Source organism: Electrophorus electricus, chromosome 5 (assembly GCF_041902795.1).
Source record: "Electrophorus electricus isolate QZ-2024a chromosome 5, ASM4190279v1, whole genome shotgun sequence".
Lineage (NCBI taxonomy): Eukaryota > Metazoa > Chordata > Actinopteri > Gymnotiformes > Gymnotidae > Electrophorus > Electrophorus electricus.
This window is the reverse complement of record NC_137501.1, coordinates 14,410,924-14,436,076: the sequence shown is the minus strand read 5'-3', so window position 1 is coordinate 14,436,076 and position 25,153 is coordinate 14,410,924. Positions and strand designations below refer to the sequence as shown.

Below are 25,153 nucleotides of genomic sequence, written 5' to 3'. Positions count from 1 at the left end.
CTCGCTCTCTGTCTCTGTCTCTCTCTCTCTCTCTACCCCTCTCTCCTTCTCTCTCTCCACCCCTCTCTCCTTCTCTCTCTCCCTCTCTCAAACTCACTCAAATTCAAATTGCTTTATTGGCATAAACCGTAATTAACGACTATGGCCAAAGCGTTGAACAGCATTATTAACATAATCAACATAATAAAGTGATAAAATTCTCTCTTTCTCCCTCTCTCTCTCTTTCTATACCTCTCTCTCTCTCTCTCTCTCTCTCTCTCACCCTCCCTCTCTCTCGTCCTCTCTCTCTCTCGCCCTCTCTCCCTCTATCCCTCTCTCTCTTCCTCTCTCTCCCTCTCTCTCTCTCCCTCTCTCTCTCTCGCCCTCTCTCCCTCTATCCCTCTCTCTCTTCCTCTCTCTCTCTCTATCCCTCTCCCTCTCTCCCTCTCTTTCTCTCTTATCCCCTGTTCTTACTAACCCTACATACTAGGCTGAGGCAGTAAAGGAGTCGTGCAGTCCGTACACACAAATCGCCTGATTTATCTTTATCCTCCTCTTCCTCACCTGTCTTTCTCTATTGCTGGCCTTCATCCCCTACATTCCACAGTCACATATGGTGTCAGTCGCTGTTAGTGGTCACGTGGTGTAAGTTTTATCGCCAGAGAACTCTGGAGAGCACAGTTGTAGTAATGGAAATGTCTGTATGTTCTCTATTTTCAGGAAGTGAAACGCAGTCACCAGACTCTGGTAAGTGTGGTTGTGTTTATGTCGTTTGTGTGTGCGTGTGTGTGCGTCTGCGTGCATGTGTATGTGTGTGATTATGTGTGTGCGTGTGTGTGTGCATGCGTGTGTACACACATGTGTGTATTAGAGTGGCAGAACCCGAGGTGCATGTACATGTGGAGAATGTTTAATCTGCCAGTGCCTGACTTTATTCATGTGTGTGTGTGTGTGTGTGTGTGTGTGTGTGTGTGTGTACGTATAGATGCCTGGCGGTCACGTAATGTGGCAGAAGGATGTCGGAACGGTGAGGCAGGCGGTTCCTCTCTCGCAGCCAAAGGTTTCCGCAGCGTCCGACCAAACCTGCAGGATAAGAAGTCTCCCATCCTGGTAATCCGCACTGCACATACAGCATATCGTACAACAGTGTAACACCCTGCCTCAGTAATCCCCACTGCACATACAGCATATCGTACAACAGTGTAACACCCTGCCTCAGTAATCCCCACTGCACATACAGCATATCGTACAACAGTGTAACACCCTGCCTCAGTAATCCCCACTGCACATACAGCATATCGTACAACAGTGTAACACCCTGCCTCAGTAATCCCCACTGCACATACAGCATATCGTACAACAGTGTAACACCCAACCTCAGTAATCCCCACTGCACATACAGCATATCGTACAACAGTGTAACACCCTGCCTCAGTAATCCCCACTGCACATACAGCATATCGTACAACAGTGTAACACCCTGCCTCAGTAATCCCCACTGCACATACAGCATATCGTACAACAGTGTAACACCCTGCCTCAGTAATCCCCACTGCACATACAGCATATCGTACAACAGTGTAACACCCAACCTCAGTAATCCCCACTGCACATACAGCATATCGTACAACAGTGTAACACCCAACCTCAGTAATCCCCACTGCACATACAGCATATCGTACAACAGTGTAACACCCAACCTCAGTAATCCCCACTGCACATACAGCATATCGTACAACACTGTAACACCCTGCCTCAGTAATCCGCACTGCACATACAGCATATCGTACAATACTGTAACACCCTGCCTCAGTAATCCCCACTGCACATACCGTTTCGTGAAAGAATCCAAAAATAAGCAAGCATTGGTGCAGAGTACTTTTCACATAACACAAAAGAAAATGTGAAACTGCATAAGTAAATAAAAGGAAACTGATACAGGAGAAAGGCGTGTTGTCTGGGCCCAGAACAGTCCTCAACACAGTTTATGCAAAGCGGAAAGCAATTCAGAACTAACAATGCAGTCAGAATATCTTACTGAAATTGTCTGATATGTTATATTATACTGATGATTATCACTTCAATTAATAGCACAACGTATTTGAAGGACTTACAGTAATTATGTTTATTATCTACAGGGTAACTTACCTATAGTGTTTTTTATACTATAGGTTTATATATATATATATATATATATATATATATATATATATATATATATATATATATATATATATATATATATATATATATATATATATGTTGTTTCATATACACACTGTTTTCCATAGATCAAACAGTGTAAGAATGTTTGACGTCTCCAAATGTGTGTGTGTGTGCGCGTGCACATGTGTATGTGCATATGTTTTTTGTAATACAGCTTTAAGATGCAAGATGGAAGCAGTTTCACAGACTTTAAAATTGATGGAATTTTATTTTTATTATTGTTGTTGTTGTTGTTTATTTAATAAGTGCATTCTGCATCCGTGACTCTCAAAGACAACTGAAACACAATTGCTTTCACTCATACTCCATAATTGTGGATCCCTTTCAGAACCAATGTAGAAATGACCTTACCTTCTACTTTCTTCAAGACCCTCAGCTCTGATGTTGTAATGTTTCCTGATTGGCTCCCCTCTGTGTCAATCAGGTCCCGCTCCCGCCCCCTCGGAGAGAGAGTTATCACATGACCCCTAATCCTCCTCCTTACAGTTCCCTCCCAGCACTGTCCGACCCACACCTCTGTCTGTCACAGGGCGATGACCTAATCCCTTTTGGCTCCTTCGCCATCAAATCCGACTGCTCTTCCTCCTCCTACTCGTACTCCAAGACCACCCAGACCACCTCCTCCTTCACAGACCCCTCCCCTGAGCTGAATGCTAATGCTAACAGCTTTATAACCCAGTTGCTGGAGCGCAAGGTCTCCTCTCTTAAGTTAGCTTCCGACGGTATCACATCCGGCCCACCACACGCCGAGCCACAGGCTAACGCTAACAGCTCTAATGCTAACGTAACTGACACATGCACAGCCAAGGCTGCTGAGGCTAACGCTAACCCCGCCAAGATTGTGAATCCCCACCCCCAGCCTAAGAAGGCTGGAATCAAGGAACGCACATCCACGGCTCCCCCCACGCCCCCGCCACGTGGAGACTCTGCCCCTGTCACCCCCATGCACACAGCCTCTCTCTCCATCCAGCTAGCCCCGAAAGGACCAGGAAGCTTGGGAAGCAGATCCGGAGCCCAGAGCCCTGCCGACCCACTGTCCAAACGCCCAGGGCCTGCTGAAACAGCCGGAAATGTGGCGGTATTACAGCTATCTGAAATCAATTAACTTGGCGCTTTCCAACTGATTAGCTGTTTGTAGTCAATGGATTTGATCAGTGTTCTCCAGCCACCATCCATATTGCATGAGATGGAATACAGACACTATTCTAACAGAGATCTGTATGTTTGTTGTGCTGTTAGCAGTGTTAAAAGTTCTCTTTTTTTCCGCAGCTGAAGTTGCAATCCCCCGCCCCCGTTTGTCTCCTAACATGGTACAGCCCATGTTTCCACTTCCTGCTAGGCTTGGCTGTGCCGGCACACTAACCGTTTCTTTCCCTCCCCTTCGTCCCTCCTTCCCACCCTGTGGCAGCGTGACGTCTCGCCGCCAAGAGGGGGCGCCATTCCAGTTTACAGGCCGCCCTCGCCGCCCTACGGCCGTGCCAGTCGGGACTCGCCCGACTTCCTGTCGGGCTTCCTGCCCAAAGCGCTCTCCCTGCTGCCCTACGCCTTTCCAGAACATTCTGGGCCGACGTCCTCCCCTGTAGCGTCGCCGGCATCCGTGTCGGCGCTGAGTCACTGCTCGTCATCGACGGCCGTCCTCGAGGAGCTGCAGATCTGCGGCGTGGACTCCCCAATGGCCACGCCCACCCCCTCCCCCACGCTCAGCCACGCCTCTGTCAGCCCAGACGACACCCAAGCCCCCACTACCCCAGCAGTGGCCGCAGGCACTAACGTAACTATCACTCAGCCCTACCCCCTCTGCACTGTTCTCACTCTGCTTTCCCCTAAAACGTTTTGTCCCACCACAAAATCTCTGTTCTCTGTTTGTTCCCACCCTACAAGTGTGCTAGCACTGGTTGCATGTGTTTCTGAATGTTTCTAAAGTGCTTAAGTGCTAAACTCATCTATCATCCAGCTCTTGTTGCGTGTATTTTATTGGATTGTTTAGTATTCAACTAAATACGCTTTTTAGGCTTATTGCCTAAATTCTAGAGTTTTGTTTATAGGCTTACTCAACTGTCTTAAATTATTTGTGTGTTTGCTATAGTCAGATGTGAAATCTGCCTTTAAGCTCAAGCATTAGACCCCTTAATAAAGCTTCATTGCATTCAGTATTTTCTGAATTCAGTATATTCTGAATTCAGTGTTGACATCTCACCTACTCACAAAGCTTCTTCGGCTACCTGTGACTGCTACAGGTGTGATTACCTTGTGTTCTTTTTTCCGCTCGAGTTTCGCCTATTCTTGTTAATGTGTTGCAGTATTTGTTCGTATGCTTTTTGTGAGTGCCCACGGTCCGTCATGCTGTCAAAGTCCTACCGATAAATTTTCATTTTCATTTAATCACTGTGTATCCTAAAGTTGTATTGCCTTATGTCACATTGCGAGTGCTTATATCGTCTCTTCATCCTGCAAATATTTACCTCTCGACTGCTTATAATTGACTTTTGATTGTTTATAATTCTCTTTGGACATGCTCTGTGGTTGAAAAGTCTGTAGACTGTAGTCTCACGGTCAGTAAAACGGCCCACAGCTCTCTCTCTCTCACCGAGGCGGTCTGTTTTGCTGTCTGCAGGCGGCCGTGAATGGAAGCACCCGTCCCCAGAGGCCCCTCTCGCCTGCTCCACGACCCCCTCCTCCGCCGATCCTTAGCCCAGGGCTGGCGCAGGTGCACCTGACTAGACGCTCAGGTGAGTGGGCGGTTTCAGCCTGGCCTCTGTTGCTTTCGGTGTTAGCGTTAGCGTGTGGTTAGCATTACCGCTGCCGTGGTAAACTGCAATGGCTACTTCCTCCACTAGAGGCAGCTCTGCGCAGAGGAGCGATACACACAGCGTACACCACACTGTTTACTGCTGCATTGATTTATTCAGCTTCTGAAACAGAGACCTTGTAATAAGAAGTACACTATCCTACCTTCTGTCAGATCGTTGGCCGTAAATCCTTGCGGAAATGATCGGGACAGATTATGTAGGCGTCAGCCATTGTGGTCCATCTGGCTCTGGTTCTGTCACTGACCCGAACCCAGTGGGCCGGAACAGCTGTGTACAGCGTGCATCTCGTTAGCGACGCCGCTATTGGCAGCTAGTGGTATGGTCATGTCAAATACTATCCCCAGGACAGGATGTATTTGCGCCTATTATGCCAGGCCAGAGCAATAGATACCAGAGCACAGTGGAGATGGACAGAGAGAGAGAGAGGACTCCAAGCTTCCGCTCAGGGTTGGAAGCAGCTGTGGGAAGCAGAATTATGACGTCAACGATGCAGTGCTGAGGAATGCTTTAATCCACTAGTTACAGTTAGATGTCCCCCTTCCACCCATTCCTCACACCAACACCCCTCCTCCACCCCTCTGCCTCGTTCTCCTGCTCTCTGTTCTCATCTGTTCGTATGCGCTCTCCTTTTCTGCGGTTTTGGTATTTGATGCTCTCTCGCTCTCTCTGCCTGGCTCTCTCTCTCTGTCTGACTATGTCTGCTGGTATAGCTCGATGTGTCTCTGACACTGTCTCTGGTGGATGTCATCTTTCTTTCTTCCTCTGGCTATCTGTCTATGTCTCTTTCACTATCTCTCGCTCCCTATGCCTGTCTGCATCTCTTTCTCCCTTAATCTCTTTCTTTGCTCTTACATTCTGTGCCTGCCACTCTTTCTCTCTCTCTCTCTCTCTCTCTCTCTCTCTCTCTCTCTCTCTCTCTCAGAAGGCTCAGAGAACATGCAGAGAGAGTCAGTGATGGCCGGTCAGACAGTGGTCAGCAGTGCCACACCCATCGCCCGTTTCTCAGAAGAAGAGAAGAAGGTGTCCGTGATCAAAGCTCCACACTACGAGGGCATCGGCCCCGTCGACGAGTCGGGCATCCCCATTGCCATCCGCACGGTGAGTGGGCATTGTGGGCATCGGTGTGGCAAAGATCACACATCCATTCATCTTCTTACTGTTCCACTTCCATGCTTCCTAACCCTTCACCTGCAAATGATCTTTGTTTCCTAAATGTTCATATCAATACATACCAATACTGCCTTCTCTGAAAAGCAGCCAAAGGAAAAAAAACATGAAGATTAATTATTTTTTTCATACATTGGCTGGTTTGAAGTTTGCTAACTTTTAGTTTGTGGGGAATCTTCCCATATCAGCAACTGTTGAGATGTAGTAAGAGATGTAGACATATTCAAAACTGCCGTGAAGTGCACAAGGTTTCCAGAGAAACAGGACGTTTTGGACAGAGGTCCTTCATCAGCTGTGCAGGCCAAGTGCTTGAAGTACTTGTAGCCATCTGGCTCACTGGCTTTCCCAGAGTTTGTGCTCAGTTCAGAAGTCCAGCTGGAAAATGTTTGACCACAACAGGCCCAGGTTTCGGTTCACAGAACCATCGCACAGCGAGGCCCTGCCCCCCTTCACCCTACCGTCTGGGTCTGGAGCTCCTCCACCTTGCTCTACCCGTCTGGGTCTGGAGCTCCTCCACCTCGCTCTACCCGTCTGGGTCTGGAGCTCCTCCACCTCGCTCTACCCGTCTGGGTCTGGAGCTCCTCCACCTCGCTCTACCCGTCTGGGTCTGGAGCTCCTCCACCTCGCTCTACCCGTCTGGGTCTGGAGCTCCTCCACCTCGCTCTACCTGTCTGGGTCTGGAACTGCCCCTTTCAATTTGTGCTGCTGTTGTTGTGACATTTGATCTTTTCACAGGAATGGAATGCTTTTAAGTCATCAGCGATTTAAACTCTCTGTGTGTGTGTGGGAGGTCTTTTAAACGGTTACCATGACACATGAACTAGTTCTGGGCTCAGTTTGAAACAGTCAGGAGTAGTGTGTGTGTGTGTGTGTGTGTGTGTGTGTGTGTGTGTATAGGTGTTTCAATGCTCATTTTCTGTTTTTAATTGGTTACCATGACACTTAAATTAGTTCCCAGTTCAAGGTGAAACAATCAGGAACTGTGTGTGTGTGTGTGTGTGTTTTTTCTCCCAGACTGTAGACAGGCCTAAGGACTGGTACAAAACCATGTTTAAGCAGATCCATATGGTTCATAAAGCAGGTGAGCTACTCTGAACTTTAAAAAAAAAAAAAAAAAAAGTATTATAATATCAGTAAACATTTTAAATAAACAAACATATTAAAGGTAAAAATTTGATTTTTGAAAAGCATCCAGTCAAAGTACACACGTTGCGTTTGTTTGTTTTAATGTAAAAGTGGTAGTGGTAGCTCAGTGGTAGCTCAGTTTAAGCCCCACCACTGCCAAGTTCCCACTGTTGGGCCCTTGAGCAAGACCCTTAACCCTTAACCTCAATTGCTCAAGCTGTATTCAGTCATAATTGTACGTTGCTTTGGATAAAAGCTTCAGATAAATGCTATAAATGTAAATGTAAAAGCTTTGAAAAGATCAAGCCCAACGTTCAACCAATCAAATCCCCTCCACGCCTTTCAACCAATAGAAAACTGCTGAGCATCGACGTTTAATGGATGCGCTCATTTCTATAAGCTGCAGACAGGCTCAAAATCGCCCCCAGCATCCATTATCCTCTTCATTACAGCGTGTTACCATATTCTGCAGTAGTACAGATTGTACTGCAGTTCTATGCGGTCCTGTGTAGGCCAAAGAGGGGTCAGACTGTCTGATGTAAAGGTGTGAAGCATAAAAAACAATCCATTATGGCCGAGCGGCAAGAGAAAACATGAAACATTCGACACACACACAGAGAAAGACAGAGACACACAAATACGCACATACAACACACTCGTCTTCTTCATAGCGGGTTTTTATGCTCTCCACAGATGACGACTACGCAGACACATACAGCGCCACCTACGCGGTCGTAAATAACGGTGAGTCCGTCAGCGCTCGCGTCTCCGTCGCAGGGGCGCTGTTCCGGGGGGAGGCGCGGGCGGGGGGGGAAATAGGACGAGTCTAATTAAGTGGCCTGTGACTGACAGCGGCCATGGAAATGATTACAACATTAGGCGACGCCTTTTCACGGCATCCCTGACGGCGCCCCTCCTCTGCTGGACCAGCCGGAAACGCACGCGACGCACTCGCGGTTTCCCGACTGGCCGTAGAGCATCTGCCACGCGGACCGGCGCCCTTTCATAAAACGTGCCTGACGCGACCGCGCGTGCCATTTGCTCCGACCGAACAGAGCACTACGACGCCGTCCACGCCCACCCTCCGCCGCGGACGCACACCTACCGGCCCCTGTCCCGCGACGTGACCGAACCCAGCCACGGGCCGCCTCGCCGGGAGCTGAGCCCCGCCGCCGCCCCGCCCCCGCCCCCGCCCATGCCGTCGCTGCTGCAGCTGCGCTCGCGAGACCTGGACCGAGAGCGAGAGCAGGCGCACGACCCGTAAGCAGTGGCTTTTTATCAATGGCTAACGCTGTGAAGTTAAAACGGTTACAGACCGTTTATTTTTCTTTGCTGCATAAAGATAAATGAATGCACGGCAAATGCACGTTTGTGCCAGCTTTTCCTGTCAAAGTTACATTTAGCATTAAAAAAATGACTAGTCTGAATAACTACTATCACCGCCCCTTCCACAGAAATGAGTGGAGTCCTCCGGACCGGAAAGTGGACACGCGCAAATATCGCGCGGAGCCGCGCAGTATCTTCGAGTACGAGCCCGGCAAGTCCTCCATCCTTGAACAGGAGAGGCCGGTGAGTGGGACAGTGAGTTTGACTGACATTGTTACATTTCTCCTCTTCTTTCTCTTCAAGGCGATCGCAAGCAGCTCGGAAGCGAGCCCACTGGACGTCACATTTAAAACTGGAACTGAAATCGCAGTTAAAAAAGCAAATAGCTAAGAAGGTGTCAGAAAAAATATATATAACGTGAGCAATAACTTTCACTAGAAAGAACTTTTGCAATAACTTAAACGCAAAATTAATCTGTTACCTTATTCTGTAAAAGAGGCGGTGGGTAGGCTCTTTATTGTGTATTAGTGGGTGGGTATTGGTAGGCCTTCTAAACGATAAAGATGGGGTTGCCATGGTTTCCCACATGCTATATTTTCACATCTTTTCAAATGTTCTGCAAACTTGACAGGTCGACAGTTCCTCTAATGATACCACCCCCCGTACGCTCGCTTTGCGTGGCGTTTAAAGTGGGCGTCATTCTGAAAGCTCCGGCGCTATGCAATTATCAGACAGACTGTGATTGGTGTCGATAATAAATGCTGGTTTGTTCACTGTGCAGCGGGCAATAAGAAAAATCAGTTATCAGTGAGTAGGTTGTGTGGGTGGGTGCGCGTAGTTGCCTTACAGCCTACCTCGGAGAGCCTTGGCAGAATATTTATTCCGTTTAGAAGTCCTGATGAATAAGAACGAGTTAAGTGAAGTGAAGACTCGTAAAGACTACATTTCCCACAGGGCACGGGGCTAAAAAAATGTCGCAGATCTGAATCACTGCATTGCTCGGAGCTAAGGAACAGGAAATTTGGCAGAAGAAAGCGTCCCAGGAGACAACGAGTGGAAGGATTACTCACTAATAGTTGGCGAGAGAGAGAGAGAGAGAGAGAGAGAGAGAGAGAGAGAGAGAGAGAACGGGGGTGGGTCTTTGTTTAAGCATTCAAGAAGAACGTTACTGCACTCTTGTGGATAAAAGGGTGAAGTACACTTTTGTAACTTTGTGTTCATTCTGTAATGTTTAGCCCAGAATATGTCTGTTTTCGTGTCTATGTGTGTGTTTTGTTTTGGGTTGGGGGTTTTTTTTGGGGGGGGGGGGGGACTGTCTTATCTATTGTGAAGTCTTTTATCTTTTCCCATTCTTGACCTATCAGGCTTTGAAAATCAGTGCTATGTTCCTAATCCCTGCATCCATCTCCCCTCCCCTCTCCTCCCCTCCCCTCTCCTCTCCTCCCCTCTCGCTTGCCCTATGCTCCAGACCTCTGAGTTAACGGGAGATGAGATAGATTTAGAAAACGAGCCATGGTTTAGGTTCTTTTCCGAGCTGGAGTTTGGTCACCCGGTAAGTGGGAGAACAAGGGAGCGAGGGAGCTCCAGGTTTGCCATGCTCTCTCTGCTCTGTGTACTTCTGCTGTGTGTGTGTGTGCGTGTGTGTGTGCATGTGTGTGTGTGTGTGTGTGTGTGTGTGTGTGTGCGCTTGTTAAAGTAAGACTCCTCTCACTCACAAGCACTCCAGAATAACCTGGTGTAAATAACAAGCTTCAGAAACATCATATATACGATTATAACACACTTAACACATAACATTTACCATTACTGAATTGTCCCCAAGCACATCATTAACATGACGTTGGTTTATTGTCACATTCAGTAATAAACAAATCATAATCAGATCAAATCAAACTTATACAGGCAAAAAAATAGCTTCATTTAAAGAAGCTTAACTAATCATTTCAAGGAAGTATTTGATGACACATTACAAAAAAATGTTAGGATATTGCTTAAATTAATTCATAAACTTTTTTGGTCTGTGTTCACACATCAAATGCAGACACAGCTATAGGAACTTTATCGAAAGACTCAAGCACTTTTCTATTGATAATTTCCTCTAGCATGTTCAGTTGTTTTAAAGGAGCAATAAGTAATTTTTACCACCAAAAAGTAGCAAACAATGTTTATGAAGGTGATTATTTATGAATTTTCCATTTTTTATAAAGTGCGGTTCACATGAGATTAAGAATCAAATAGCTTGTAATCAGTTTATGCTCCACAGATCGAGACCCCACATGGAGGCAGCCATGTTTGACATTGATCTGGCACAGAATATCTGATACATCCAGACCACTAGGTGTCAGTATAATGGCTCTTTCATAAACTGAAGAGGAGTCATTTGAAAAATGACTTATTGCTCCTTTAATGTGAGCCTTAGGGTGCAGTTCCTTTTGGCTCCTGCAGGGTGCATAATGCATTGAGTTTGGTTGGTTGTGGGTTTCTCACTCGTTGCCACTTGTTTACTTGTTTACCGTTCGAGTAAACAAGCAGAATGCCTTTTCAGGGGGTGTTGTAGATGACCACTTCATCCACACACCATCCATACATGAACACACCCATATTATGTTATTTGCTTACTTTCTCCTACGTGCGCGCGCGCACACACACACACACACACACACACACACACACACTCAAACGCACGCGCACGCACACACACACACACACACACACACACACACAGCTGGCTTTGCTGTTTTTTGGCATGTTGTGGCACTGACACTTGAGTCGAGCTTTACATTGACCGTAACCTTCCTAGCATCCTAAGATTTTGACACTGTGTGTGTGTGTGTGTGTGTGTGTGTGTGTGTGTGTGTGTGTGAGAGAGAGCGTGTGCGATACCCATGCCCTCAGGTTTTTCTGTGCTCTAACGTTGTCACTCTCTCCACATTTTTCCTTTTTGTCTCATGGCTCACCTGTCTCTCCATCTCCTCACCTCATCTCTGCTCCTCTCTGCTCGACTCTCGCATTCGCTGGCTTGGGTGGGGCTGGGGGGGGGCGGGGCTTCTAGCCCCCTAAAAAGAGGCTGGATTACACTCCTGACATCTCCGCACGCAGCCATGCTCAGGTAAAGCCACGCTCTCCCTCCTCCCCTGTCCGTTCCTCCTCCTCTCACCTCCTCCTCCTCTCACCTCCCCCTTGCTTTGTCTAACAATGTATTAGCACACTCCAGCCCATTTACCCATGGCCATTCTAGCTGGAGCCGCAGTATCATTTGATGTACGGAAATGACAAATTAATAGCACATACATTATATTAAAGTTATATAATTTAACTTTACATTGCAGTGTCAACTTCATCCAGCAGAGGGTGACTGCAGTTTACACGTTTTCCAGTCTGTATAGATGTGTTTAGTTTTCAGGCTGTACAGTTGTGTTTAGTTGTTAATTTGCTATCAAGGAACAAAAATGGGGAAGAAGTAACTGTCAACACATATGTGTATTGTGTATTAATAAATATTTTGAACATTTAAAAAAAAGTCATTCGGTCAGCCTCTCACAAAAAGGGATCACAGTCATTTATCACAGTCATCAGCGCTCTGTAGCTACTGAGCTACTTGTGCATAGTTATTGATTATTGAAACAGTTATTGATATTTCCCCTGGATTAAGCTCATTCTGGGTTCTGAGCACTGCATCCGGTTTATTACGCTTCCGCATCCATCCCGCAGTTCCGACTTTCCTGTGTCCGGAAAGTTTGTCCTCATTTTGCAAAAAAAGCAGTTGTTAAAAGTGTGTGCTTATGTCTGCGGCTTTGTGTGTATCAACCTTTGCTTCAGTGCGTGTATACACCTGCCTGTTATCCGCACACACGCACACACAGTGTATTGGCTAGCTCGGACTTCCATGTTAGCACAGATCTGAATGCGGTGTGGATGAACCTGGAGCACGATGGATGGATTGCCGCGTTTATTCCAGAGCGGTTTCAGATTGGTGCAAACCAAGGAGGCGTGGTCATAGTGGAAGGACATAATAGCCAGGCTCCTTGTGCAGAGTCTCCACGTGCAGCGTTTGTACGCACACACACACACACACACACACACTCCCAGCTCCCAGGAAGCGCCTCGAGTTTGAGCACGGTCTCTTCCGTGGTTACCCCAGCAATCCTCCCCTCTCGGAAACCCAGTCAAAGGTCGCGGAACCCTCGCGGGTCACGGCTGCCTGAGCGTGTGCGCGGGAGGAAGCTTTTGAGCGTAGTGCGCACGGCCTGGATGAGCAGCGCTTGGGGCTCTTTGTTCCCGCTACTCTGACCGCTCTGTCATATTGTTTGCTCTTCTTTCAGACGTCCCTCTACCTCCCGCCCTCCGAGAACCCAGGGGGAGCCTCGAGGTGAGTCCTCTTTCCCTTGTTCGGCCCTCGGGTTTCTTTTCTTTTTTGGGGGTTCCCTCACTCTTGTTTTTTTGGGGGGGGGGGTTTTCGAGAGAAAGAGAAAGAAAGAAAAACCCAAAACCTGGACCGCCTCCAAACCGCTTAGCCGGGCCTTTCTGTCACAAAGGCAGTGAGGAAACCGTAGAGCCTTTGTTTACGTGTACGTCGTGTGGGTATGGACGGGTGGTGTGTACTCATTTCACGGGTTTGTGTGTTTGCAGAGAGTGTGTGTGTGTGTGTGTGTGTGTGTGTGTGTGTGTGTGTGTGTGTGTGTGTGTGTGTGAGAGAGAGAGAGAGAGTGCTTCTTTTGCTCCCCTGCTGTTCCTGATTCATCCATCCCTTATCTGTAGCTCAGTGGGAGGCTCCAGTCTCCATAGAGTGGATCTATGTGCCCGCACTACAGTATTAACTCTCCTTACAGCTGTTACGGCCGCATCGTCTGCCTCAGCTTGTTAGCCGGACGCGTGGGAATGCTTTGGTTGGTCGTTAGAATACAGTTCAGGGGTCCGAGAGTCTCACCCACCAGATTTTTTTATTTTTTTTTCAGCTTTTGGTTTTCTTAAATAACACATTTAAAAGCAAACCGACAAATTTTAGAGTTTTAGTTTATTTTGTGAACATTTGATTATAAAAATTATTTAAAAATATGGTCAATTTATGGGTGATAACAGTGGAGGTCAATAATGGTGTGTGTGTGTGATTTTGTGGTGCGTGGTGGGACTTGTAGTCTTGCCAGCGACTACAGGAAGAGACGAAGGTCAGAGCCATCTATCAATCAGCAGGGCTCAGCCAATGAGCAGGATGCTGGTCAGGTCCCGGCACACCCCCCCAACCCTGTCAGAGGCAGCACTCTGAAAAAACCCGCCACGCGTTCCTCCCCTTCCTCCCCATCCAGAGCAAAAGGTACACACACTCACACACACACACACACACACTCTCACACACACACTCTCACACACACACACACTCACACACACACTCTCACACACACACTCTCACACACACACTCTCACACTCACACACTCACACACACACACACACACACACACACACAAGTTCGCTGTCAAAACACTGATAACATCCAACATTGTGTTGTTTTGAAGAATGTATTGGTGCTTATTACAACAGTGAAGGAGCAGCTGTATGTTTTGCACTCTGTGCTTTTGTTTTGCAGTATGTAGATATAAATATAGCTATTATACTTTATGGAGTTATGGATATACTTTATGGAGTTATGGATTCTCGTGGCAGTTTGTTTTTGTCTTTGTCTCTCTGCTTTAAGGGTCTTCTTCGATCTTCTTTTATCATTTTGTGCGTCTGACCCCCTCGTCTGTCCAACGGCTGGTTTTAACCCCACTAACTCTCTTCCTGTTTCTTCCCACGGAGCTCACTAAATCCTTTGTCCTTTCTCTCGGCACGCTGCGTTCTCTCCTTCGGCAGCCGGGGGCGCTAGCAAGTCTCTGTCCCCGTCCCGGAGCTCCCCAGGTATGGACCCCACGTCGTCCTCTCTCTTCTCTGACGACTCCCTCACCCTCTCCGCCTCCACCCTGTGTGGCTCCGCCCGCGGCAAGAACACCGAGACGTGGGGCAGCGCGGAGGACAGTGAGAGAGAGGGGCACGGGCCGGCGGCCCCCCCACCGCGCCTCAAGTCGCGCAGCTGCGACGACCTGCTCTCGGATGGGGACGCGCGGCCTCCGCAGGTGAAGAGCCTGGACTCGTCCCCCAGGGGGCGCCGGCGTCGACGCCTGGCCCACGACACCCCGGGCTTCCTGCAGCTGTACAAGAAGATGCACCACATCGACCGGGCACAGCTGCTCCCGTCCGAGGTGATCCGCTCCGTGCGCTCCCGCATCCTGGAGCTGGAGCGGCAGCTGCAGCGGGGGAAGACGCTCCACGCCTGGACGCCGGCGGGCCAGGAGGTGCCGCGGCACACGGTGCCCGAGCGGATCTCCGCCTACGAGCAGCTGATCCAGAAGTCCAAGTCCATGCCAGACTTGGGCGAAGACGACGCCCCGTCGGGCTCGGCCACGCCAGGCTCCTCCCGGGCGAGCAGCTGCCCCAAGCGCCGCTTCTCGGTGGAGTCTCTGCTGGAGGAGGAGGACCCGCCCGAGAGGGCGAGGAGCCCGCCGGAGCGCCGGGAAGGGCGGGCAGGGCCGGACTACTCGGATAGCGAGCCGGACGCCTGCGCCTCGGAGCTCAGCGACTTCGTCCCCATGGAGGCGTCGTCCTTCTGCAGCGAGAGCGACGTGGACCGCTGCTCGCTGGCCTCGTCCGACAGCTTCTGCAGCTCTGCCCACCTCCACCACCACCACCACCACGGGCACCGTCACCGCGGTGGCAGCGGCTACTGTCACCAGCACCTCCACCAGAGTCTGGGCCAGAGCCAAGGGTACCAGCACCGGCACCTGATCAGCTCCTGCAAGGGCCGCTGCCCTGCCTCCTACACCCGCTTTACCACCGTGCTGAAGCACGAGCGGGCGCAGCAGGAGGAGGGCCGCGGCGGGGCCGCACCCCCGCGCCGGCCCCCGCCTGGCGATTCGGGCCTCGCCAAGCTGGCCTTCCTGGTAAGCCCCGTGCCTTTCCGCAGGAGGCGGGGCTCCCCTCCCGCCCCGCGCTGCCACGCCCGCCGCAGGCCGGACGCGTCCGTCTACGAGGCCCTGGACGCCGCCCTGCAGGACATTTACGAGCACATACGGGCGGAGAAGGGGCTGGGGCCGGCCCGCCTGCCGGACGACAGCATCCTGCGCCGCCTCCTGGAGGAGCTGCTCCCGGACGTCCCCGAGAGGAGCTCCTCGTTGCGGGGTCGGAGGGCGGGCCGCACCACCACCTCCTCCTCCTCCTCCTCCTCGCACTCCCACCAGCCTCACCACGGTGCCTCCTGCCAGCATCCGCACCGCGCGGACCCCGCCGACGACGACCGGCGCGCGAGCGCAGCCTACCGCTCAGGTGTAGCAGCGCAAGCTCCTCCCCGCTCACCGAGAGCCCCCGACCCCGTCCTTTCAGACCTTGCCGTTGTTACTGAAACACTTGCCTCTTCTCTACCAGGCAAGGACGCACGGTGTCACCGACGCCAAGCTGCTTGAGTGCTAACGGCTCCCCCTTGTGGAGAATCAGCGCTGATCTATGAGGGGTTTTCACATCTCGAGTTGAAAGGAAGGTGTTAACCACGCTTCCTTTCTTCGAGGAAAGGTGCTAATCGCCTTTGATCTTTTACGCGGCGCGTTTCAGGCTGTGTGCCGTGAAAAAACGGGCGAGTCACGTTAAGCACGTGAGGGGGGGGGGGGTACGGGCGTCTCCGTTACGTGTGTCCGACGTTTGGTGGAAAAGAGGCAGAAGCAGCATGTCGCGTTCGCAGCGCGTGTGGTAGAGGCATGCTAAGTCCTGTATGGTACGTGTGATATTTCGTTTTGGTTCATCGTTTGGTTTTTTTTGTTTGTTTGGGGTTTTTTTTTCCATTTATAGATGGAATGCGATTGGCGGTAATTGTTTAATATTGATTTACGTTGAATGTTTATTTTTGTTTGCTTGTGGATAAACGTTTTTCCAGTTGCTTCCGGCATAGCACCTTTCATCAATTTTGTGTGTGTGTGTGTGTGTGTGTGTGTGTGTGTGTGTGTGTGTGTGTGTGTGGGGAGAGAGAGCTTTGGAGTGTTCACAGAAATGTGTTGAAGCAATTGGAAAATAATCTAGCCCCCTGTACTCTTTTTTTTTGTTTGTTTGTTTGTTTTTTTAATTGCTGTATCCAGGTCTTTATTCATCTGTCTGAAATCTGTCAGTGAAATAAACATCTTGGGTTGCCCTTCTTTGTTGTTGTCAGCCACTTTGTTTTTACCAGTGCTTCACCTTTCACCTCTCACCCCTCACAAGACCATCATGTGCGTGCAAATCATATCGTCATAGCAGCTGATGCACCGTGCACCTTTGACCTGTGTGTGTGTGTCTTTGTCTGTCTGTGTGTGTGATTTTCAGATCAGGGCTCTGATGCTGGTTCCCACACTGCTCAGAACAGAAGACTTACTCCAGATCGAGAGGTAATATGGCCTATAAAACACATGTACTTATAGGGACTTATGAGAGCAGACTTCGTGAATATTTCCACAGAAGTGTTTAATTCCACAGTTCATCTGATTGATTTAACCATGTGTATCTATCAGGAACTGGTAGACCCCTTTTCCTGAAGTAACCCTGACCTGATGTGAATTTTGATAACTTCGGTAATTAAATTTGCGAATGTAATGAGGGGCAGTGGTTAAGGTACACGACTAGTAATCAGAAGGTTGCCGGTTGGAGCCCCACCACTGCCAAGTTGCCACTGTTGGACCCCTGAGCGAGACCCTTAACCCTCAAGTTAATTTATTATTATATCAAATTCTACTACTACTACTACTACTACTACTACTAATAATAATAATAATAATAATACAGCCAAATGGTAGACGACCATTTAGAAGATCCAGACTACGAGAAGTCCTGATGATTGCATTGCTCTGTGTGGCACTGGGGACATGTTGGAGCTCGGTGTTGGGGGATGGGCAGAGAGCTGATGACCTCTCTGCTTGTCTCCTAGGTGTCCTCTAAGCAGATGACATATCTTATATTATCTTCTCTCCTCCATCAGAGACAGACTGCCAGGGCCATTTATGATTTTAAAGCTCAGACCAGCAAGTGAGTATGAGCGCCACTGACTGCACCTTTAATTTCAGACGCATGCATAAGGCATTGTGTCCTCGGTTTTTTCCTTGGGTACCTAGCACATGGTTGTGCTTTGTTTTTTTACACACACACACACACACTCACTCCAAGCTGTGAGTTGTTCAGATTCTTCTATAATGGTGCCTTTAATAACGTCTTTGCATGGTTGCCCGTCTGTGGATCAATACTGCGCACGCTTACAGCAAACGGGCAACAAGAGAAACATTTCACAGTTCACTGTAGCTTGTGAATATTAAAGGGCAGTTACACTGTATGTTTGTAGTTAATGACTATAGCTGTGTATATATGGTGGTAGAACTATTGGTCAAGTCCAGAGATATAACGTGTGTGTGTGTGTGTGTGTGTGTGTGTGTGGTTTATAGGGAGCTCTCATTTAAAAAGGGGGATGCCGTCAACATCATCAGACAGATCGACAGCAACTGGTACGAAGGAGAGCACAGAGGACAAATTGGAATTTTCCCCATCTCTTACGTAGAGGTGTGTGTGTGTGTACATGGCCATTATAATCTCTCCCTCTAGTGCCTTATAATCACTAATGTTCTCATGTCCTGTATCTCTCTCCCTCTCTCTCTCTCTCTCTCTCTCTCCCTCCCCCCTCTCTCTCTCTCTCTCTCTCTCCCTCCCTCCCCCCCCCTCTCTCTCTCTCTCTCTCTCTCTCTCTCTCTCTCTCTCTCTCTCTCTCTCTCTCTCTCTCTCTCTCTCTCTCCCTCCCCTCTCTCTCTCTCTCCCTCCCCTCTCTCTCCCTCCCCTCTCTCTCCCTCCCCTCTCTCTCTCCCTCCCCTCTCTCTCTCTCTCTCTCCCTCCCCTCTCTCTCTCTCTCTCCCTCCCCTCTCTCTCTCTCCTTCTCCCTCTCCCTCCCCTCTCTCTCTCTCTCCTTCTCCCTCCCTCTCTCTCTCTCTCTCTCCCTCCCTCTCTCTCTCCTGCTCCCTCTCCCTCTCTCTCTCTCTCAGAAGGTAGTATCTCTGGAGCAGAAGCAGCCAGTCCGTCCTCCTCCCCCTGCTCAGGTCAGGGAGATGGGGGAGGCTGTGGCTCGATACAATTTCAACGCAGACACCGGTGTAGAGCTGTCACTGAGGAAGGTACACACACACACACACACACACACACACACACACGAGACACCGGTGTAGAGCTGTCACTGAGGAAGGTACACACACACACACACGAGACACCGGTGTAGAGCTGTCACTGAGGAAGGTACACACACACACACACACACACACACACGAGACACCAGTGTAGAGCTGTCACTGAGGAAGGTACACACACACACACACGACACCACTGTAGAGCTGTCACTGAGGAAGGTACACACACACACACACACACACACACACACACACGACACCACTGTAGAGCTGTCACTGAGGAAGGTACACACACACACACACGACACCAGTGTAGAGCTGTCACTGAGGAAGGTACACACACACATGACACCAGTGTAGAGCTGTCACTGAGGAAGGTACACACACACACACACACACACACACACACACGACACCAGTGTAGAGCTGTCACTGAGGAAGGTACACACACACACACGACATCAGTGTAGAGCTGTCACTGAGGAAGGTACACACACACGACACCAGTGTAGAGCTGTCACTGAGGAAGGTACACACACACGACACCAGTGTAGAGCTGTCACTGAGGAAGGTACACACACACACGACACCAGTGTAGAGCTGTCACTGAGGAAGGTACACACACACACGACACCAGTGTAGAGCTGTCACTGAGGAAGGTACACACACACACGACACCAGTGTAGAGCTGTCACTGAGGAAGGTACACACACACACGACACCAGTGTAGAGCTGTCACTGAGGAAGGTACACACACACACGACACCAGTGTAGAGCTGTCACTGTGGAAGGTACACACACACACGACACCAGTGTAGAGCTGTCACTGAGGAAGGTACACACACACACGACACCAGTGTAGAGCTGTCACTGAGGAAGGTACACACACACACGACACCAGTGTAGAGCTGTCACTGAGGAAGGTACACACACACACGACACCAGTGTAGAGCTGTCACTGAGGAAGGTACACACACACACGACACCAGTGTAGAGCTGTCACTGAGGAAGGTACACACACACACACGACACCAGTGTAGAGCTGTCACTGAGGAAGGTACACGCGCACACACACACACGACACCACTGTAGAGCTGTCACTGAGGAAGGTACACGCGCACACACACACACGACACCACTGTAGAGCTGTCACTGAGGAAGGTACACACACACACACACGACACCACTGTAGAGCTGTCACTGAGGAAGGTACACACACACACACACGACATCAGTGTAGAGCTGTCACTGAGGAAGGTACACGCGCACACACACACACGACACCACTGTAGAGCTGTCACTGAGGAAGGTACACACACACACGACATCAGTGTAGAGCTGTCACTGAGGAAGGTACGCGCGTACACACACACACACACACACACACACACACACACGACACCACTGTAGAGCTGTCACTGAGGAAGGTACACACACACACACACACACACACGACACCACTGTAGAGCTGTCACTGAGGAAGGTACACACACACACACACACACACACACGACACCACTGTAGAGCTGTCACTGAGGAAGGTACACACACACACACACACACACGACACCACTGTAGAGCTGTCACTGAGGAAGGTACACACACACATACACACACACACGACACCACTGTAGAGCTGTCACTGAGGAAGGTACACACACACACACACACACACGACACCAGTGTAGAGCTGTCACTGAGGAAGGTACACACACACACACACGACACCAGTGTAGAGCTGTCACTGAGGAAGGTACACACACACACATATGACACCAGTGTAGAGCTGTCACTGAGGAAGGTACACACACACACACACACACACACACACACACACACACACACACACGACATCAATGTAGAGCTGTCACTGAGGAAGGTACATACACCACACATGATACCTGAAGAAAGTACACACATACAGACACACATGACACCAATGTAGGACTGTCACTGAGGAAGGTACACACGCACTCACATACCCGCACACTCACACACTATCTGGGTTTAGACACATTCATGTTTCCTGTCCTGCGAGACAAGCACTCCTGAATCCTACATCACTAATAAACACACATTCATGTTCTATGTCCATATACATGTAGATGCTAGTAGACATCTACTCAGTCATCTACTCAATATGTAATATATATAAGAACCACATGGACACACAAAGTAACCAATTTCAGTGTGTGTGTGTGTGTGTGTGTGTGTGTGTGTGTGTGTGTGTGTGTGTTACAGGGAGAGAAGGTGATCTTGCTGAGGAAGGTGGATATGAACTGGTTTGAGGGGAGGATCCCTGGCTCCAATAAGCAGGGGATATTCCCCGTGTCATACGTTGATGTCATCAAAGGGTCTCCTTCCAAGAGCCCTGGTCGCCATGGAGACAAGCAAAGGGTGAGTGTGTTCTGGTTATAATTAGCCTCTCCAAATCCACCATACAAACGCACAGTGCTGATGAGAAAATCTAAAGCACGTTAGCTTAACATAGAACAGTACCGAGTGCAGCGTGTGAAATAACATTTGACCAAATTTAAAATACAAACACACGTTCCTCGTACTGGCTGCATGCTGTGATAAAGGGAGTGGTCTCTGAGGCCTCAGAGGGGCCCTTACAAACGTTCGCATAAATTGTGCAAATGAAAAGTCCACTGTGAGCATCAAAGGCGTTCACGCTATCTGCTAGCTAGCAGTTATTGTTAATCTTGCTCTCACGAGAACAGCTCAGCGAAATAACAAAATAATAATTCTGGTATTGGTCTTAGAAAAGGTAAACAAATGTTTTTAAAAAATGTAATTTCAACAGTTACGCCGGTCTTGCTTCTTTTACTAAATTGTAGAACATACACAATACACACACAGACGCGCGTGCACACACAAACCTGTATACGCTGCACTTAACACTAAACTCTGCTAAAAATGTGACACAAACTGCTTTTTAGAGTGTATATACCTTTAAAAGGCAGCATTTTGGTAGTGGTCCGAGAGATTCCTGTGCGTGTTCCCGAGATTGTTTGGGAGTTTTTTTGGAAGTGGGAAGAGTGTTCCAAAGAGTCAAGCAGCAACCTCTGTGCTTTTGAAATAAAATCCGGCAGAAATATGCCAGAACTAGTTTTGCCAATGTCGTTAAATGCTTTCATACCAAAATTAGCAAAGGTTTTTTTTTTACTGTGGTGAAAAGAAGAAAGGTTGCGATCCTGTTAGTTTTTTAATTATTTCTGTCACACTTGCTTTTTTTCTCTCCTTGCTTCTTTCTCTCTCTCTCTCTCTGTCCTGCTCTCTCTCTCTCTCTCTCTCTCTCTCTCTCTCTCTCTCTCTCTCTCTCTCTCTCTCTCTCTCTCTCTCTCTCTCTGTCCTGCTCTCTCTCTCACTCTCCTGCTCCCTCACTCTCTCTGTCCTGCTATCTCTCTCTCTCCGTCCTGCTCCCTCACTCTTTATCTTTCTCTCCCTGTACCCCCCCTCCCTCTCTCTCTCCCTCTCTCTCTCTCTCTCTCTCTCTCTCTCTCTCTCTCTCTCTCTCTCTCTCCCTCTCTCAAAGTCCTTTCCCGGTTCCCCTTCTCTGCTGTCTCATGCTGTCTCTGCCCCCTGGCCCAGCCTCCAAGTAGTCACCAGCGAATGGCTGTCCCTTACGCTGGGTGTCTCCACCCCTTCTCCCAGTATCACCCCAGTCCCACCCACTCCTCCACCCCTTCCCAGCATCCTTCACTGCGCAAGCCCCATACCGCCCACCCCCCCGGTACGAGGCCTCACCCCCCCACCGCGAAGCTCCACCCTAAACCGCATCCCTGTTCTCAAGCAAGAAACCATCTCGTGGGCGTCCTTTACGACCCCGCCTCCATCCCCGCCTCCTCTTCCACCCGTGTCCCCGCCTCTCACATGTAGCTCCACCTCTTCTGGCACAGATCGCTCCCACCCCCTTTACAATAGGGACAGCTTCGCAGCCACACAGGCAGCCAAAAGACTGACCTCAGATCTGAACCGAGAGCTGTGCATCACAGAAGCAGAGGAGAACGATGCTAAAACACTGACTGGAGAACAGTGGACCCTGGGGCGCGCAAGGAAGCAGTCAGACCCGCATGGCGAACTCCTGTCCATGTTCCCGAATAAACGGCGACACCAGGACGTCGAGAGGATGTGTGGCCATATGCTGCCCGCCAAAAAGTCACCCACCACTTTGGCGAACCAATTGAAAACCTTAGCGGACTTGCAGGTGCCACCTGATCGCTCAGCTTTGGAGAGACCCCTGCCTGTCAGTTTGATCAGTGACCCAGAAAGCCCAGCAGACAGAGATGATGAGATCTACAGCGAAGAGACTGTGACACTCCTGTCTGGTGTGCTCAGCGTTTCCTCGGAGCCAGTTCCAGAGAGCTTTGGTCCGGCACTTCCTGAGCTGTACATACAGGAAGAGGGAGACAAGCCAATCAGATCTCCCGCATCCACTTGTATAAGCAGTGATTTGAGACCAGAGGTAGATCTTGCAGTATGACACCATAATTTACCTACCGTCATCTGTCTGTCTGTCTGTCTGTCTGTCTAGTCATCATGTATTGTTTCCAAGTTTATCCTTTTAAAGTGTTAAGCCTTTCTGTTGAATACAATCTAAAAGCTATTACACAGGGATTGTGTTTTACTATACTGGAGAAGCGTGCGTGCGTGCGCGCGTGCGTGTGTGTGTGTGTGTGTGCGCGCGTGCGTGCGTGCGTGTGTGTGTGTGTGTGTGTGCGCGCGTGCGTGCGTGTGTGTGTGTGCGTGTGTGTGTGTGTGTGTGAGGAGTAACTAGCACTGTCCTCCTTGCTAGGCTGATGTTCACGGCCCGCTGCAGCCTCGGTCGCCCCTCTCCGCTCCTCCCCTGCTCCCCTGCTGCGCTCCGCCGCGGTCGTGGAGCCCAGCCGCTCTCCTCTCTTCTTCTCCCCCTCCTGCCCCCGCGGCCTCCCGTCTGCCGTCCCCTCGCTCTCCCCCTCTCCGGCCCGCCTTTCTCCCTTCCTCTCCGTGCTCCTCCCCTCCCCCTTTCTTTCTCACTTCTCTCCCCTCCTCTCACCGCAGTCTCTTCCCTCCTCCTCCTCCCTCCCTCTCTTCTCCCCCCTTCTCTTGCTCCCCTCTCCGCTCCTCGTCGCCGCCCCTCCCCGCCACTCCTCCACCCCTGTACCCCTCACGGCAGCCTCTCCTCCCCCCCATCGCCGCGTCGCCCCCCTCCTCCTCTCCATCACCTCCCGCCTCCCCCGTGCCTCCTCCTGGGGCAGCGGCGTCTCCCACGACCCCCCCTCCTGGTTCCCCCCTCCTCCCCCCCTCCTCTGCTCCTCTCCGTTCTGCGTCTCCTCCCCCCTCTGCCTCCACCCCTCAGCCCCAACCCCCGGATCTCTCTGGCACTCCTCTGTGCTCCGCTCATCTTTCCACTCGTCTATCTGTTCCCCCTCTATCACCTCGCTCACAGCTCCGCTCTCCTCAGATTAAGGTAAAACAAGACAGAACAAGCGTGTGTGTGTGTGTGTGTGTGTGTGTGTGTGTGTGTGTGTGTGTGTGTGTGTGTGTGTGTGTCATGGGCATGTGTTGGAGTCTGCAGGTGTTTGGTACTGTGAATAGAAGATTTGTGGAATTAATTAGCACAAGCAGAGGCATGTGTGGGGCATGTGCTTGAGTGTTAAATTAAGTGCTAAATTAACAAGTGTGTGTGTGTGTGTATGTGTGTGTGATGACTTTCCTAAGTAAGACAGCTTGTGTGTTGGTGTGCCGCGAGCTTGTTCGGTGCCTGGACCCCTTAAGCGCTCGTAGCTTTAACCCCCGTATGGCAGATCGCTGGAGCAGGTTAGCAGTTCAGGACCTTCATGCTTCACTCCCCTGTCCTGCAGCGATCTGTCCACGTCGGTCCCTCCGGGCCACAAGGCTGTTCATGCTCCGGATCACGGCCGACGTAACACTACTGACGTGAGCTCGGAACCCTTGCACCGATGCGGCGAGTGACACTAACGCCACCGCACGTGGGGCGAGACGCAGCTTCTTACGCCCGCCGCCCCCCGGCTGTGACTCTTGCAGAGCGTTTCTAAGCAGGAGGCGATGGTGGAAGGCAAGCCGCCACGTAGCCCCGTCACCACCAGGAGGCGCTGCGCATCCCCCGCGTTTTCCGCCAGCAGGGCACGCAGGGTAGGACGGAGTGTGCAGTGACGCTTGCAGCCGTGCAGGCTGGGAAATGGAGCCCCCCCCCCACACACACACACACACACACACACACACACACACACACACACATACACTCGCAGATCCCCTTTCTACCTGTGCATGTGTAACACGCTACGGTGTCCCAGGAAATACAAGCT

At 50.2% G+C, this 25,153-nt stretch overlaps 1 protein-coding gene across 23 annotated transcripts in view; it reads left to right on the top strand.

Annotated features, from left to right (window-relative positions):
• sorbs2a (sorbin and SH3 domain containing 2a) overlaps nt 1–25,153 on the top strand; it is a 50,640-nt gene that overhangs the window by 21,021 nt on the left and 4,466 nt on the right. For 3 of the 23 annotated variants that reach the window (XM_081714247.1, XM_081714248.1, XM_081714249.1), the window contains exons 3-24: nt 700–726; nt 965–1,089; nt 2,630–3,283; nt 4,820–4,934; nt 5,938–6,113; nt 7,197–7,263; nt 8,001–8,051; nt 8,363–8,567; nt 8,762–8,876; nt 10,102–10,185; nt 11,686–11,742; nt 12,956–13,002; nt 13,769–13,944; nt 14,482–15,987; nt 17,011–17,072; nt 17,609–17,706; nt 18,117–18,231; nt 18,705–18,833; nt 21,084–21,239; nt 22,381–23,310; nt 23,641–24,294; nt 24,873–24,980. In XM_081714247.1, coding sequence (XP_081570373.1) covers nt 700–726; nt 965–1,089; nt 2,630–3,283; nt 4,820–4,934; nt 5,938–6,113; nt 7,197–7,263; nt 8,001–8,051; nt 8,363–8,567; nt 8,762–8,876; nt 10,102–10,185; nt 11,686–11,742; nt 12,956–13,002; nt 13,769–13,944; nt 14,482–15,987; nt 17,011–17,072; nt 17,609–17,706; nt 18,117–18,231; nt 18,705–18,833; nt 21,084–21,239; nt 22,381–23,310; nt 23,641–24,294; nt 24,873–24,980 — 5,657 coding nt within the window. Of the gene's footprint in view, nt 1–653; nt 727–964; nt 1,090–2,629; nt 3,284–3,613; nt 3,977–4,819; nt 4,935–5,937; nt 6,114–7,196; nt 7,264–8,000; nt 8,052–8,362; nt 8,568–8,761; nt 8,877–10,101; nt 10,186–11,685; nt 11,743–12,955; nt 13,003–13,768; nt 13,945–14,481; nt 15,988–17,010; nt 17,073–17,608; nt 17,707–18,116; nt 18,232–18,704; nt 18,834–21,083; nt 21,240–22,380; nt 23,311–23,640; nt 24,295–24,688; nt 24,981–25,153 lie in introns of those variants that run through there. The other 20 variants (XR_014123792.1, XM_081714243.1, XM_081714256.1 and 17 more) reach the window with 19 other exon arrangements.